Raw genomic sequence first — 16,567 nt, 5'->3', positions numbered from 1 at the left:
ATAATTCTTACATCGTTCTTCCCTGCACATCACACATTCTTTTAGGTACAACATCGTCTCCAATACCTTCGACATAAACCTCCTTAGACCAATTTACTAGGAGTTTCCATTGCTATTAGCGTCGAGAACTACACACATTATCAACATCACGGCATGCACATCGTATTAAAATTATTTTTATATTCCCTCTTGTCTGCAAATGGAAGGTTGAAGAGTGGCAACATTGTCGCTTCCGGTCTGCCATCGATAGGGGTAATGTGCATGACAACTAAATAAAATCTTTTAAAAATGGTATTCGAGGATGGCACTCTAATGATTAGCATTTTTACGTTGCACTCTCTGAAAGAGTGAATTCCCTAATGAAGATCGTAAAATCAGTTACATAACACATTCCACCAGAGAGTAAAATTTTCAGTCGGAAAAGGGTCCACAGCATGGAAACATTGAAACAATGGTCTCCTATGAATGAACTCCACAACTTTGGAGATATTTGTAGAATCAATGAAACCCTTGAAGTGTAATAAATTGTGACTCCAGTGCAAATGTTCGCTTTTTATTATGTCGCACTATGCTTTTCAGGGTTCTGTGGTCTCAAACAAGTAATAATTTGCTTTTTAGAATATTTCTTTGGACCTTGAAGTTCTGCAAAATTACTTTTCGGAGACAATATCCATTAGTTTACTCATACTGAATATGAAGGGGCGATATGTATTTACTTTCTTAGGAGAAGAAAAACTTCTTAACCACGATCGCAATAAAACGCTGTATTGTGCATGAGCGCTTTCGGAAAACTATGTTACAGTGGATATTGTGCCACGCCAGGCACTAAGGGATGCACACAGCCCACTCACGTTATAACAGGCTGTAGCACCTTTTGTAATGTTATTACAGATCTGATGATGGTAATATTGTTTTACCGAAACCGGTCATCCGCATTACAGTGTTTTATTGCAAGGTCAAGCGAACCCCTCGTTGTAAACAAAAGACGGCGTTTGCTAATAAATAACTAGCGTGATGACTCAACCAAAGATAACCAACGCCATAGTGCTGCATTCATCAAAACAAATCTCCTGCCCAACTTCCAAAGTGTTCCTAATCCACTCGGAGCCTGTGCGTCATCTCTAGTGACGTCACATCGATGGGACGTTAAACAAAACACTATCTAATCCTCCGCACTGCCCTCCTCCTCGTTCTGAGTAGTTGCGAAGTGCAGCATTTCTTTTTATACGAGTGTGTGTCCGTGGACTGTATGGGTGTGCTTGTTGAAAAACAGTCGCTGAACACCCTGAATGCTGGGCCGGGCACCGCTGACTCGCTGGTGATGTCTGAGCTGAGCGCCGCCGCCACACTGCAGGACGACGAAAGCCTGTCTCCACGAGCGGCGCACACCTTCTACCTGGGCTACGACTTCTACGCCATCGACAACCCGCACTTCCACCACCCCAAGTACTACGGCATGTCGCACGGTAAGGCTTGGCCACAGTCTCCTCCACATGTAGAGGTTAAGCTTAAGTCTGATATCGTGACCCGACCCAATATAACCACTACAGCTTCGAAATATTCGCTAACTGATTTATAACGAGCAAATCAATGTACATGCACTTGTACTGAGTGGCCTAAGGGAAACTGTTTTTCATTTATAATTAAGAAGTTGTTCTACCAAATAGAAGAATCATTCTGATATATATATATATATATATATATATATATATATATATATATATATAAAACACACTCACCAAAAAAAGATTTGCATCACCTCGGTTCCGAGAGTTCCGGAACCTGTACAGATAATTGGAATTGAGATCAACATAAACACCATTTCGGCCCTTTTTATTGATCATTAAAACCACACATTGCGTGTTGTACCAACATACAGCGAGACCTTCAGAGGTAGTGGTCCAGATTACTGAACACACCGGTACCTCTAATACACAGCAGCACGTCCTCTTGCATTAATGCATGCGCGTATTCGTCGTGGAATACTATACACAAGTACATCCAGGCACTGTTGGTCCAGATTGTCCCACTCTTCAACGGCGATTCGGCGTAGATCCTCCAGAGTGGTTGGTGGGTCATGATGTCCATAAACAGCCCTTTCCAATCTTTCCCAGGCATGTTCGATAGTATTCATGTCTGGAGAACATGTTGGCCACTCTAGTCGAGCGAGCTACGGTCGCAGGTTCGAATCCTGCCTCGGGCATGGGTGTGTGTGATGTCCTTAGGTTAGCTAGGTTGAAGTAGTTCTAAGTTCTAGGGGACTGATGACCTCAGATGTTAAGTCACGTAGTGCTCAGAGCCATTTGAACCAATTTTTTTCTAGTCGAGCGATGTCCTTATCCTGAAGGAAATCGTACACAAGATGTGCACAATGGGAGCGCGAATTGTCGTCCATGAAAACGAATGTCTCGCCAATATGCTGCCGAAATGGTTGCACTATCGGTCGGAGGATGGCATTCACGTATCGCACAGCTGTTACGGTGCCTTCCATGACCACCGTCGACGTACGTCGGCCCCCACATAATGCCACAGCAAAACAGCAGGGAATCTCCACCTTGTTGCGCCCTCTAGAGATTGTGCCTAAGAAGTTCAGCCTGACCGGGTTGCCTCCAAACACGTCTCCGACGATTGACTGGTTGAAGGCATATGCGACACTCATCATAGAAGAGAACGTGATGTTAATCCTCAGCGGTCCATTCGGCATCTTGTTGGCCCCACCTGTACTGGGCTGTATGGTGTCGCGGTTGCAAAGATGGACGTCTGGAGTGAAGTTGCGCATCCCAACATGCAACCTATTGCACACTATTTCAGTCGTAACACGACGTCCTGAGGCTGCACGAAAAGCATTATTCAACATGGTGGCGTTGCTGTCAGGGTTCCTCCGAGCTATAATCCGTAGGTAGTAGCCCTTGGGCGGCCTGAGCGAGGCATGTCATCGACAGTCCCTGTCTGTCTGTATCTCCTGCATGTCCGAACAACATCGCTTTGGTTCGCTCCGAGACCCCCGGACACTATCCATGTTGAGAGTCCTTCCTGACACAAGCTAAAATGCGGACGCGATCGAACCGCGGTATTGATCTTCTAGGTATGGTTGAACTACAGGCAACACGAGCCGTGTACCTCCTTCCTGGTGGAATGACTGGAACTGTTCGGCTGTTAGACTGCCTCCGTCTAACAGACGCTGCTCAAGCATGCTTGTTTACATCTTTGGGCGGGTTTAGCAACATTTTGAACGCTAAAGGGAACTGTGTCTGTGATACAATATCCACAGTCAACGTCTATCTTCAAGAGTTATGGGAACCGATGTTATGCAAACCTTTTTTTGATGTGTGTATAACCCTCCCCATGATGTACATTGTGACAACCTCATAATGTTAAGAAAAACAGACGGAAGACACTTTCTAAATACTTGAAATCAATAAACGTAAGACAGAATTTCTTATAGTGTTTATTAACGAGTTTGTCAACAGGTACATTTATATTAGGCGACTAATTTGAAACATTACAGGTTCATTTACAAGCCTGGCCTACTGAGGCTCCACTTATAGTGCCTGATCTTAATAATAAACATCAAAGTGGCAACACATGCTTTATAATTTTTTACAGAATGAAATGGATTTTGACTTTGCAAGAGTCATGGGTGCATTAATGCGTTCATTTTGTAAAAAATTATAAAGCATTTGTTACCACTTTGATGTTTATTACGAAGCGGTTTCGGTAGACCAGGCTTGAAAATAAACCTGTAACATTTCAAAATAGTCGCCTAATGTAAAGATTGCAACTGTTGACAGAATCTTTAGTAAACGCTGTTAGCAAATTAAAAAAGTTTCTGGGTTCATATCAACAAAATTATGAATTGAAACAAATGGAAATTTTTCAAATAGAAAAACACAAACATTTGCAAACGGAATACGATGGGGGGATCAGTTAGTGTTACCAGGGGTACCCTCCAACACACACCATAAAGTACCTTGCGGAGTACAGATATAGATTTAGATATAGATGAAGATGTTACCATCAAGATTAATGCTAAAATAGTTACTTTGAAAAGGGCGCATCCTATTGCCTTCCCCAAACTTGATCTGTCCGAGTTTCAAAATGATTCAAATGGCTCTGAGCACTATGGGACTTAACATCTTAGGTCGTCAGTCTCCTAGAACTTAGAACTACTTAAACCTAACTAACCTAAGGACATCACACACATCGATGTCCGAGGCAGGATTCGAACCTGCGACCGTAACAGCAGCGCGGTTCCGGACCGAAGCGCCTAGAGCCGCTCGGTCACAAGGCCGTCATGTCCGAGTTTGTTCTTCATGTCGCCGACGGAACATTACATGTTAACTTCTGTTCTTTTTTTACCTTTTCGCCGTAATAAGGAACTGGAATCCTGTACAGAGTGTAATGCACAAACTGTTCAGTAGATACAAATATTTACTTATTGCGCCTTTCGATATAAAGATCATTATGATCTAGTGTGCGGCTTCATTAGGTGCTTTTTTGTTTAATATCTCTTTCTCTCATTAAGTAAAGCTTTCATTAAATAAAGCCTGCGCCAGAAGCACAATGACACATGGATGACTCCAAGATGCAGCAGATAGTGTCGGTGTCACATCCAAACAGTTCTTTCTGTTGGTGTGTAACTGACGTCTGAAACTATACATTACTCTCTTACTTTAGCAATAACTGGGCCTCAACAATAAATGATTTTTTCATTATTTACGTAAAGTTTTTCTTAAAAACCAATATACAACTGTGCATCCTGTAGTGTTATGTAGTGTGCTTGCTTATCTTACCTGTCACTTCTAATTAACTCCAACGTCAATTGTTTGATGTTCCATTACGAGTGTGCAAAACAGAGACCAGCCTCTTATTTGGAAGTGATGTATCTAATGCATTTTATTGTAGTTTTTCGATTTTTTCTGTCCTTTTAACAGAGCGCAAGTGTGATTTTTACATAGAGAAACATAAATATTCGATATTTTTTCTGTCTGTTTCCCTTGACACATCTGCCCCTTTTTTTAATTGCTCGCCAGTTCATCTTGACATATTTTCTTGGTAAAATTTTTTATTGGTTCCTATTCTACATTGCAAGAATGACCGAAAGTTAAAGCCTTGAATTTTATAATAGCAGAAATGAGCTCTTCTGCCTTCTAGGTTCAGAGATGTGAGGGGAGGGAAGGAAATGGGGCAACACTGTGGAATCACCAGGAATTGGCTCTAAATAACTGTTACTGTGGATGGAATGGGTTTTGAAATCTCTGTCTGAGCAACCAGATTGAGATTTTTGGTTGTATGTTCTCATTTGCTTCAGGCTAGTGCTTTCCGCCCCCTTATTATTATTATTTTTTTTTTTTTTTCAAATCAAGTCACGGTCCTGTCAAGCCTCGATACACTCATTCTACTGAGGTAGTGCGTCATTTGCAGTGTCTTTGATGTGGACGGCGAGACGCCACGCTGTAACCTCGATGCTCCCCTTTCAGTGGTGCGCAACGACCACAAGCTGTTCACGCCGCAGTTCAACCACCTGTCGCTGCGCCTCCCGCCGTTCCCGCTGCTGTCGCAGTTCTCCGACCTGGACGAGGCCACCACCTGCAACCAGACCACCATGGCCGGCCAGGGCTGCGAGGCAGGCTACTGCGAGTGCCTGCACATGCTGCGCGTGCCGCTGGGGGCCGTCGTCGAGATCGTGCTCGTCGACGAAGGTACGTCTACGTCAGGGAGTAACTGGGCTAAACCAGATCTGTCCTCAGCTTGAAAATAGTTGTGGACAGAACAGTGCTTTACGGGGCTTGGTCCTTTTGGAGCTGATAGACTTAGAGAAAGCTTTTGACAATGTTGACTGGAATACTCTCTTTCAAATTTTAAAGGTGGCAGGGGTAAAATACAGGGAGCGAAAGCCTATTTACAATTTGTACAGAAACTAGATGGCACTTATAACAGTCGAGGAGCATGAAAGGGAAGCAGCGGTTGGGAAGGGTTGAAGCCTCTCCCCGATGTTATTCAATCTGTATATTGAGCAAGCAATAAAGGAAACAAAAAGAAAGTTCAGAGTAGGTATTAAAATCTAGGGAGAAGAAATAAAAGCTTTGAGGTTCGACGATGACATTGTAATTCAGTCAGAGACAGCAAAGGACTTCGAAGAGCAGTTGAACGGAATGGACAGTGTCTTGAAAGGAGGATATAAGATGACCACCAACAAATGCAAAACGAGTATAATGGAATGTATTCGAATTAAGTCGGACGATGCTGGGGAAATTAGATTAGGAAATGAGACATTTAAAGCAGTAAAGGAGTTTTGCTATTTGGGGAGCAAAATCACTGATGATGGTAAAAGTAGAGAGGATATAAAATGTAGACTGGCAATGGCAAGGAAAGCGTGTCTGAAGAAGAGAAATTTGTTAACATCGTGTATAGATTTAAGTGTCAGGAAGTCGTTTCTGAAAGTATTTGTATGCAGTGCAGCCATGTATGGAAGTGAAACATGGACGCTAAATAGTTTGGACAAGAAGAAAATAGAAGCTTTAGAAATATGGTGCTACAGAAGAATGTTGAAGATTAGGTGGGTGGATCACGCAACTAATGAGGAGGTATTGAATAGGATTGAGGAGAAGAGGAGTTTGTGGCACAACTTGACTAGATGAAGGGATCGGTTGGTAGGACATGTTCTGAGGCATCAAGGGATCACAAATTTAGCATTGGAGGGCAGCGTGGAGGGTAAAAATCGTAGAGGGAGACCAAGAGATGAATACACTAAGCAGATTCAGAAGGATGTAGGCTGCAGTAGGTAGTGGGAGATGAAGGAGCTTGCACAGGATAGAGTAGCATGGAGAGCTGCATCAAACCAGTCTCAGGACTGAAGACCACAACAACAACATGCCCTTGTCTTCCTCTGACCTTTGATCTGGCTGACTTAGACTTTCGTAAGGGGTTCTATAGTTATCTACTGTGTGGTTCATGTCATCAGTTACCTTAATTGTTTCAGTAGTGCAAACTAGTTGGGCATGTTCAGCTACATGACAAAGTACTGGGTGATCAAAAGTCAGTATAAATTTGAAAACTAATAAACCACGGAATAATGTAGATAGAGAGGTAAAAAATTGACACGCATGCTTGGAATTTCATGGGGTTTAATTAGAACAAAAAAAAGTTCACAAAATGTCTGAGAGATTGCGTAGTTTGGTGATGCTCGTGTGTTCAGCCGCCACTTTCGTCATGCGTGGCCTCCTAGGTCCCCAGACCTCAGTCCGTGCGATTATTGGCTTTGGGGTTACCTGAAGTCGCAAGTGTATCTTGATCGACCGACATCTCTAGGGATGCTGAAAGACAACATCCGACGCCAGTGCCTCACCATAACTCCGGACATGCTTTACAGTGCTGTTCACAACATTATTCCTCGACTACAGCTATTGTTGAGGAATGATGGTGGACATATTGAGCATTTCCTGTAAAGAACATCATCTTTGCTTTGTCTTACTTTGTTATGCTAATTATTGCTATTCTTATCAGATGAATCGCCATCTGTCGGACATGTTTTGAACTTTTGTATTTTTTTGGTTCTAATAGAAACCCATGTCATTCCAAGTATGCGTGTCAATTTGTACCTCTCTATCTACATTATTCCGTGATTTATTCAGTTTTCAAATTTATACTGACTTTTTGATCACCCGGTTTATCAGCCTGGCTTTCCTAAACTTCATAGCATAAACGCTGCTTTAATAAGGTAACTGGTAACAAAATATGCCATAGACAATTGCGAGACCACAATATTAACAAAGCATTTGATATCGTCAGCTTTAGCATCCCGCCCAGAAAAAAGCGACAGCTAAAATACGAGGGTCGGTCAAAAAGTAATGCCTCCCATTTTTTTTTCTACTTAAAAAAATTAAGTTAAGTGAAAAATTTGAATTTGGCGCCATTCCTCAAACCTTCTTCTGCAATCCACTGCAGTAGTAACTTTCTGTGTCAACAGGTGGCAGCACAGCAGAAGTTTGTAAGATGGCCGACATCGATGTTCGTTTGAGACAGCGTTGTGTGATTGAATTCTTGAATGCAGAAGGTGAAAAGCCCATACGCATTCATGAAAGACTGAAGAAGGTGTATGGTGTTGTGACAGTGGATGTCAGCACTGTTAGACGATGGGTTCGTCGTTGTAAGGAAGCTGAAGGGCAAACACCGTTGACTGACGAAAAGCGGAGCGGCAGGCCGTTGAGTGCAGTGACTCCACACAACATTCAGCAAGTTGATGACATCATTCGTGGTGACCGTCGGGTGACTGCAGATGAAGTGTGTCGCATTATTTCTCTTAGTAATGGCAGTGTGATCACGATTATTAAACAATTGGGGTACTCAAAAGTTTGTGCACGGTGGGTTCCAAGAATGTTAACCGATCAGAATAAAGAGGCAAGGAAAACAATAACCTCCCAACACTTGCAGCGCTTCCGTTTGGAGGGAGATGAGTTTCTGAAAAAAATTGTGACCGGGGACGAAACATGGGTGCATTTTTTTGAACCCGAATCAAAGAGGCAGTCAATGGAGTGGCGTCACACAAGCTCGCCGAGGAAGAAAAAATTCAAAACTGTGCGATCGGCAGGGAAAGTTATGGCAACAGTTTTCTGGGATACAGAGGGTGTGATTCTGGTTGATTTTTTGGAGCAGGGATGCACAATAAATTCTGTTCAATACGTCACAACCCTCAAAAAACTTAAAGCACGTCTTCAGCGAGTTCGCCCAACAAAATCAATGGCAGATGTTCTTCTTTTGCATGACAATGCAAGACCACACACCAGTCGTCACACCTCTGACGAGATTGTCAAAATTGGATGGGAAGTTTTGCCTCATCCCCCATACAGCCCTGACCTGGCACCATCAGACTTCCATCTGTTCGGGCCACTAAAAGAAGCTCATCGTGGGATTCATTTTGAAGATGAGGAGGCCGTCAAAACATCCGTGCGTCAATGGCTTAGGAAGCAGAGCTGTGATTTTTACCGTGCTGGGATACATGCCCTTGTTCAAAGATGGACCAAAACTGTAGAGATGGGCGGAGATTACATTGAAAAATGACAAAATGATCCTCAATGTTGTGGTTTTCAACCTATGTAATTGCATTTAAATTTCCTGACAATTAAACGTAGAAAAAAAAAATAGGAGGCATTACTTTTTGACTGACCCTCGTATTTAGATATTGCCCTGAATTGTTCGAAAACTACTTGAGATACTGACATTAGCGTGTTGTCCGTGGGAATGAAAACTGTTCCTGGAATCATGCCACATGGTTCAGTCTTAGCCCAACTATTGTTCTCCTTGAACGTCAATGACATCTCGTTGATTCTTCTTCTTTTTCTTGTGCCCTTGTCCCGCCTCTGCGCAGGTTCAGCACCGTTGTTAATGAATTTGGTGTGGTTAATTTTAGAAGTGGCCCGATGCCCTTCCTGTCGCCACCCATTACCCCTGGGTCGGAATAACTGTACCCAGGTGTCTGTGGTGAAAGTGTGCGAAAGACCTAAGGCTCTTAGTACCGCCATTTTCTACATGATTGTCGGTCTGTGTTCAGTGATCAGATGGAGGCAAAACCTGGAATTTGAACTACATATGAAGAAGTCACAACTTTTTTTAGTTCCCCTTCACAAATTAATTAGCTCTGAATTCTGTGAAAAATTGCCTGCTACTCTTTTAGAAGGCATGCAAATATATCATAAAATGGTCAAGAACTTGGGTGTAGCTTTGGATGAACACTTAAGCTTGGCAGAAAAAGCTGTACTCAGATGCAGAAAGGTTTTCGCTTGCCTCAATTCCCTAAGAAATTTTAGAATATATTTCGAAGGGATGTGAAATGTACAGCTGGTCAGTCACTCGAAATATGAACCTCCATTAATGCGGTGCAATCCAGCACGACACGAAGAGTAACAATTCCAGACGGTTATGTGCACCATATCTGCAACATTCTTCTATTTGTCCGTGTTTAGGAAGTCTGCTGCCAGGCAAGTTTTCCACTTGTTGTGTCTACTTCCTCAGTGCCCATGCATCGCATTACCTCACAGCAGAGACCAAGCATGTGTTATCGCAATCACAACACAAGGTCTCAACTAGCGTTCCCATCCACATAACCAAATCATTCGCAAAGTCCTTCTCTGGTGCTGACCCCCTCTGAAATCAGCTACTCTGCTTTCTGCATACAGTTCAATGTCCTGTTGCGTTTAAGAAGCTGAAGCACTTCTTTTTTGTCAGCTTCAAAACAATTCCGTTTAAAAATTTAAGTATATGATCAGTCAAAGAGTTAGTCAGTACTTTCCTTTTCGTTTCTCAGTGGGCCACGAACAGGATGGCAGAGGGTACGTTTTACAGTAACATGTGTTAATATTTCTTTCTATTCCATTCACTCAAGTACCATTAAATAATTTCTTTATTTTATAAAATGCATGACCGGTATTGGTCATAAACCATGCACACGGTCGTCGAAAAATTAATTTGCAGACGACCCTACACATCAAAATTAAAGGCATCTTTTTTACGAAATTTCCGCCATTTGTCTGTTAATTGTTCATTTATTTTATACACTCATGATTTCAGATTTGTTGCCATTCTCAAGTGCATATAATACTATGAAAATGGTCCGACCTGTCTCTGACATGTCATCGTCGAAAAAACATATTTCGACGATGGCGTGCCACAGACAAGCCGGCCGTTGTGACCGAGAGGTTCTAGGCGCTTCAGTCCGAATCCCCGACACTGCTACGGTCGCAGGTTCGAATCCTGCGTCGGGCCTGGATGTGTGTGATGTCCTTAGGTTAGTTAGGTTTAAGTAGTTCTAAGTCTAGGGGACTGATGCCCTCAGATGTTAAGTCCCATAGTGCTTAGAGCCATTGGAACCATTTTTTCGTTCCAGAAAGATCGGTCATGTTTTAATATTTCAAGATGACTGCAAATCCGAAATCATCACTGTGTAAAGTAAATAAACAATGTACAGTAAAATGAAGCAAACATCTTCCAAAAAGTTCTGTATGACTGTGGACCACCACGAAGGAAACATCACTAAATATAAGTATCGTTCATTTCGAACATTACACGTATGGTATCCATGTGAACAGCGACTAAATGAAGAGGAACAATACGAGAAACACAATACATACTCTGGCAATAAAGGGCTAGACCTCACAGGAAAAAGTTCAAAGATGAGGGACTACGAAGTTATTACATTCATAACCAGGATAAACATAACCTAAAGTCAGTATTTGTGTTTCATTCCTTTTTTAAAATATTTACAAGCTGAAAACTACCTTAACAAGATATTTAAATCACCGCAAAGATGTTGAAACTTTTTCTCTGTTTGCACTTACATGACTGCAGTCCTGGTACACAGTGAAATTCCCGTACCAAAGTACCGCAGCACGCCGGAAGAGGAGGCAAAACAAAACTGACCATCACAGTGATGAAGTGGAGTCTTGTGCCTTTTCAGCAGCAGCGGAAATGTTGCAGCTTTGTCAGAGACGGCTAAAGAAGTCTTCTGGTTTGGCTGACAGCTGCAACATTTCTGGTGATCCTGAAAACGAATTAGCGTTAGATACTCCACTCAATCAATGGCCTGCACTGTTTTGTTTGCTGTCTCCAGCGGCATGCTACAGTACTGTGGCGCGGGATTTCACTGCGTACCACATCTGCAGCCACGTACCTGAAAACAAAGAACAGAAATTATTTATGCAACCTTATTTTTTCGAGGCGAATATAACATTATGACCGCTCCTCGTATGCTATGTAGAGCACAGAAGAATATTCCAAGTTACTGCAGTAATTTAAAAGACATTGCATATCTTCAGTGGACGCAAAAAAACATGACTAAAAATGGTGTATTCGCTAGCCTTAACATAGAATGTCCTCCTGGTCATACGCCAGCTGGGTGCCACCTGTTGAGGACGAGTGGCTCATGTACGCCTTCTGTCACAGGTAACATGTACAACGCAAACCACCCGTTCCACCTGCACGGGCATGCGTTCCGCGTGGTAGCCATGGGTAAACTGGGCACCAACACGTCTGTGGAGGAGGTGCGAGCGCTGGATAGAGCCGGAGGCATCAAGCGGAAGCTCCACGGCGCCCCCATCAAGGACACCGTCACCGTGCCGGATGGCGGCTTCACGGTGCTCAGAGTCTCCGCCAACAATCCAGGTAAGCAAGGCTTCGCAAGAGGCTTAGAGTCTAGACAGAATTTCCAGAGGGGTGTGTGCTGATTTGAAACTTCGTGGAAGATTAGAAATGTGCGTCGGATCGTGAGTCGAACGTGGAACATTTCTCTATTTCGGCTCTGCTGGTAGAGCGTTTTCTTAAAAACGTAAGGGTTTCGAGTCCAGCACGTGCCAGAAAATTTCAGGAACAATCTAGAATTGATAGTTTTCCGAAGCTGTAGCTTCATCATCATCTGCGTTCGAGCACCATAGGGAATAGTGTTTCATGAAATGCCAGGGTAAAACCCATCCTACAGCTGAGTTGGCATAAGATGATCCCCAGCAGCAGTGGACGCAGCGGCTTTGTGCACCTAGCTCAAACAATCATATATCGAGACTGTAAACGCCACTATAACACTGTGGTTTTGCAGCTATACCGGATGATTTAGCTGCCCCTACCTGTGGGTTCTATGCAAACCACCTGCGAAATTTTCATATTCTCTTGCTCGATATGTGCGAGAGAGCTTGTCGTCCGCAGCTCGTGGTCGTGCGGTAGCGTTCTCGCTTCCCGCGCCCGAGTTCGATTCCCGGCTGGGTCAGGCATTTTCTCTGCCTCGTGATGACTGGGTGTTGTGTGCTGTCCTTAGGTTAGTTAGGTTTAAGTAGTTCTAAGTTCTAGGAGGCTGATGACCATAGATGTCAAGTCCCACAGCGCTCAGAGCCATTTGAACCATTCTTGAGCTTGTCATCAAGAAAAAGTTCTTTGAACGTCTGATATTACACGTAAGTTTGTTGGAAGTCACTAAGTGCTCTCATTCTTAAGTACTTAATGAATTTGTGCGCCGTCAGTTATGATGTCTCAAGACAAGCACACAGTATCCAACTTTAATACTTGTTTCATAGTGGTAAACATTAAATAGCGAGTTAATTATGACAGAACTTTCAATTTGGCCAGTAATCACGCGTTTTCCATATATCCCATTCCTCGCTGATTCTGCGGAGAACCTCATCATTCCTTAAGTTACCAATTTACCTAATTTTCAACATTATTCTTTAGCACCACATCTCAAATGTTTGTTTCGTTCTGTTTCGGTTTTCCCACAGTTGATGTCTCACTGCCATACAATGTTGTGCTCAAATCGTACATTCTCAGAAATTTTTTCCTCAGATTAAGGCCTATGTTTGATATTATGAGACTTGCCTTGCCCAGAAATGCCCTTTTCGCCAGTGCTAGTCTGCTTTTTATCTCGTCCTTGCTCCGTCCGTCATGGGTTATTTTGCTGTAATGGTATCAGAAACGGATAAGTTCTAAGACTTCGTGATCGGAAGTAGTGGTGTTAAGATTCTCGCTGTTCTCATTTCTGTTACTTCTCAATTCTTTCATCTTTCTTCGATTTAGTCTTAGTCCATATGAAGGGCTTGTTTCAATAGCGGTACAAGTGTATTACCTCCAATTTTCTGTCTATAATGCTTCTGAAATTAATGGTGCCGGCCGGGGTAGCCGTGCGGCTCTAGACGCTGCAGTCTGGAACCGCGTGACCGCTACGGTCCCAGGTTCGAATCCTGCCTTGGGCATGGATGTGTGTGATGTCCTTAGGTTGGTTAGGTTTAAGTGGTTCTAAGTTCTAGGGTACTGATGACCTAAGATTTTAAGTCCCATAGTGCACAGAGCCATTTGAACCATTTTTTGAAATTAATGGTCCAAACAAACAGAAAGAAAGGTTCATCTCTAGCAAGAAGCCATATGCTTGAATATTTATGGTATATCAACTGCAGAATTTTCAGCGCTCATTTAACTTCAGGACTCTGAATGAACAAAAATGGACTTGTACCACTACTGCAGAAAGCCCTTGGTATTCTGTACTCATTAGACTGTTCATTCCATTCAAAAGGTCCTGTAATTCTTCACTTTCACTGACGATAGGAGTGTCACCGGCGAATCTCATCATTGATGTCCCGTCACTCTGGATTTTAATGCAACACTTAAACCTATCTTTTATTTCCGTCGTTGCTTATCCCTATTTTCCTCAGGTTTTCGCACATATTGCACCATTTCATTGTGGAACGCTTATTCCAAGTTGACAAATCCTACGAACGTGTCTCGATTTTTCTTGAGTCTTGTCTCTATTGTCAACCGCAACGTCAGCACTCCCTCTCTGGTACCTTTACTTTTACGAAAGGTAAACTGAATGTCGTCTAACAGATCACCCTGTACTGAGACAGAATGAAAGCGCTTGCAGCCGGCCGATGTGGCCGAGCGGTTCTAGGCGTCTCAGTCCGGAACCGCGCGACCGTTACGGTCGCAGGTTCGAATCCTGCCTCTGGAATGCGTGTGTGTGTGATGTCCTTAGGTTAGTTAGGTTTAAGTAGTTCCGAGTTCCAGGGGAGTGACGACCTCAGATGTTAAGTCCCATAGTGCTCAGAGCCATTTGAACCATTTGAATGCGCTTGCAGCTGGATGTTTCGTGGCGCTTGCCTGACGAGAGCGTTTGTTGGCAGGCTACTGGTTGTTCCACTGCCACATCGAGTTCCACGTGGAGGTGGGCATGGCGGTGGTGTTCAAGGTGGGCGACCACTCCGACTTCCCGCCGCCGCCCCCCGGATTCCCTCGCTGCAACAGCTGGCTGCCGCCCTACCCTTCCAAGGGACACGCCCTCCCCCGCCTCACCGCCGACCCCCTCCGGGACCAGCGGCGCCAGTCGTCCGCCCCCGCAGCTGGTCCGCTGGCCAGCCCCGTCCTCCTGCTACTGGCGGCACTCGTCGCAGCTGGCGCCACGACCAGCTGAACCGCCGTGCGCGAGTGCGGCGACAACTGTACAAACCTAACGGGCAGTATTACCGCCAAAGCGGCAGCGGGCACCACCGTGCAATAACGCACGACGGGAGAGCACAGGTGCACTTCAGGGCGACAAATCCTACCTCCCGGATGGACCTACTGTTCCTCGCGTCGTGGTCGAGACTAAACGCGATTACCACCGTGTGATTAGATAGTTCAATGATAAACCGGAGTTACTGTAAAAATCCTTGCCATTTTGTATTTAACTGCGGCTGTGACCTTAAAATATGTAAGAACAGGGGATGCTGTTTCAAAGAGCACGTAAAGGCGTCCAATAATTGACATTCCTTAGCTGGATATACTGAAAATACACATGTGTAAATAACAACTGTCTTCCAATACGTGGATACTTGTGTACTGATTATATAAATATTTTAATGAAATGTAGAGTACAATGTATATAGCGGGGTATAACGTAATAAGCGGTCTTGGGAGAGAATCCTATTGCTTGAATTTCTAATAGAACATTCAAGTACAAGTACAAAGCGTGTTTTACTACAATTAAAGACAGACATGTCTTCAAAAGTGTCATATTTTTGTGGTCACTTCGACCAATGGACACAAAATCACGCAAAATAAACATTAACGCGAGAACTTTTAACCTAAATGTGAATGTGGTTTAGATAATGAAGCGAAGAAAATGGGTCAAGTGCTTATACCTTCTTTTTCGAGCAGCTTGTTTTACTCAACTTGTGGAGTGAGATGCATACTGATGTTCCTACACCACTAACAAAAACCTAATATTAGTCAGTCTGAACCCTGAAAACAGTAGTCATCAAAGAATTTGGTTAACCATCTTCACAGTGAAAGTGTTCCTCACTGAATCTTGTCACAAAAGTATAAGCGTCTTGGCGATTTTACGCGTCGATATCGTTAGTCTGATTATCGACGTATGTCTTGTATTGCTACATACCTTGTATCGCTAAATAGTATTAATTGTAGAAGTTTTCTAGAAATTGTACAAGCCAAATATTGTGGCTGGAAAGGAGAGTTTTAATCTGAGAGGCGTCTTTCACATTACTGGTCTAACAATCCCACAATGTATTAAAAGAACTGATTAGTTTTTGTATTAATTATTTTATACTTTCAGCAATAAAAATTGCAACAATGTATATATTTTTATACTTAGGTGTATTTGTATGACATGTGAATATACTTCTATTTTTGTCATACACTGGAGTAAACTGACGGACTGTTCTGTAATATTCATTTTAAGTGAATAAAACAGTGAATAATAATGTACATGACGTTTTCCAATTACCTCGATTAAGGTAACAAATTTCCGTATTCTGAACAGCAAGCTACTATAACTGTCACCTTCTTTCCCTATACGTTTATAGCATAAGTGACTGGGAATAAACCAAAGGATCATCGTTGGGCAGTTTGTTCATAAGACAGAATTGTGAAGACACTGACACAAAAATTTCCAAAATGAATCTTTCACTTTGCAGCGGGTGGTACGCTGTTTAGAAATATACTGGCTGATTTAAACAACGTGCACAAAGAGCTCTCACTCCGAAGCCAGTAAAATATTTGCTCTACTTGACATAATACGAACACTAACATTCATACACCATTA

General features: G+C 43.0%; 1 protein-coding gene across 2 annotated transcripts in view; it reads left to right on the top strand.

Moving 5' to 3' along the window:
* LOC126336931 (uncharacterized) overlaps positions 1-16,230 on the top strand; it is a 796,951-nt gene extending 780,721 nt beyond the window's left edge. For both annotated transcript variants that reach the window (XM_050001104.1, XM_050001103.1), the window contains 4 exons: positions 1,274-1,466; positions 5,481-5,702; positions 11,938-12,156; positions 14,652-16,230. In XM_050001104.1, coding sequence (XP_049857061.1) covers positions 1,274-1,466; positions 5,481-5,702; positions 11,938-12,156; positions 14,652-14,938 — 921 coding nt within the window. In that variant the 3' untranslated portion in view covers positions 14,939-16,230. The remainder of the gene's footprint in view (positions 1-1,273; positions 1,467-5,480; positions 5,703-11,937; positions 12,157-14,651) is intronic.
* The last annotated feature ends 337 nt before the right edge of the window (positions 16,231-16,567 follow it).

The sequence above is a fragment of the Schistocerca gregaria genome, chromosome 2 (assembly GCF_023897955.1).
Source record: "Schistocerca gregaria isolate iqSchGreg1 chromosome 2, iqSchGreg1.2, whole genome shotgun sequence".
Classification (NCBI taxonomy): domain Eukaryota; kingdom Metazoa; phylum Arthropoda; class Insecta; order Orthoptera; family Acrididae; genus Schistocerca; species Schistocerca gregaria.
The sequence above is the reverse complement of the archived record's forward strand: the minus strand, read 5'-3'. Positions and strand labels throughout refer to the sequence as shown.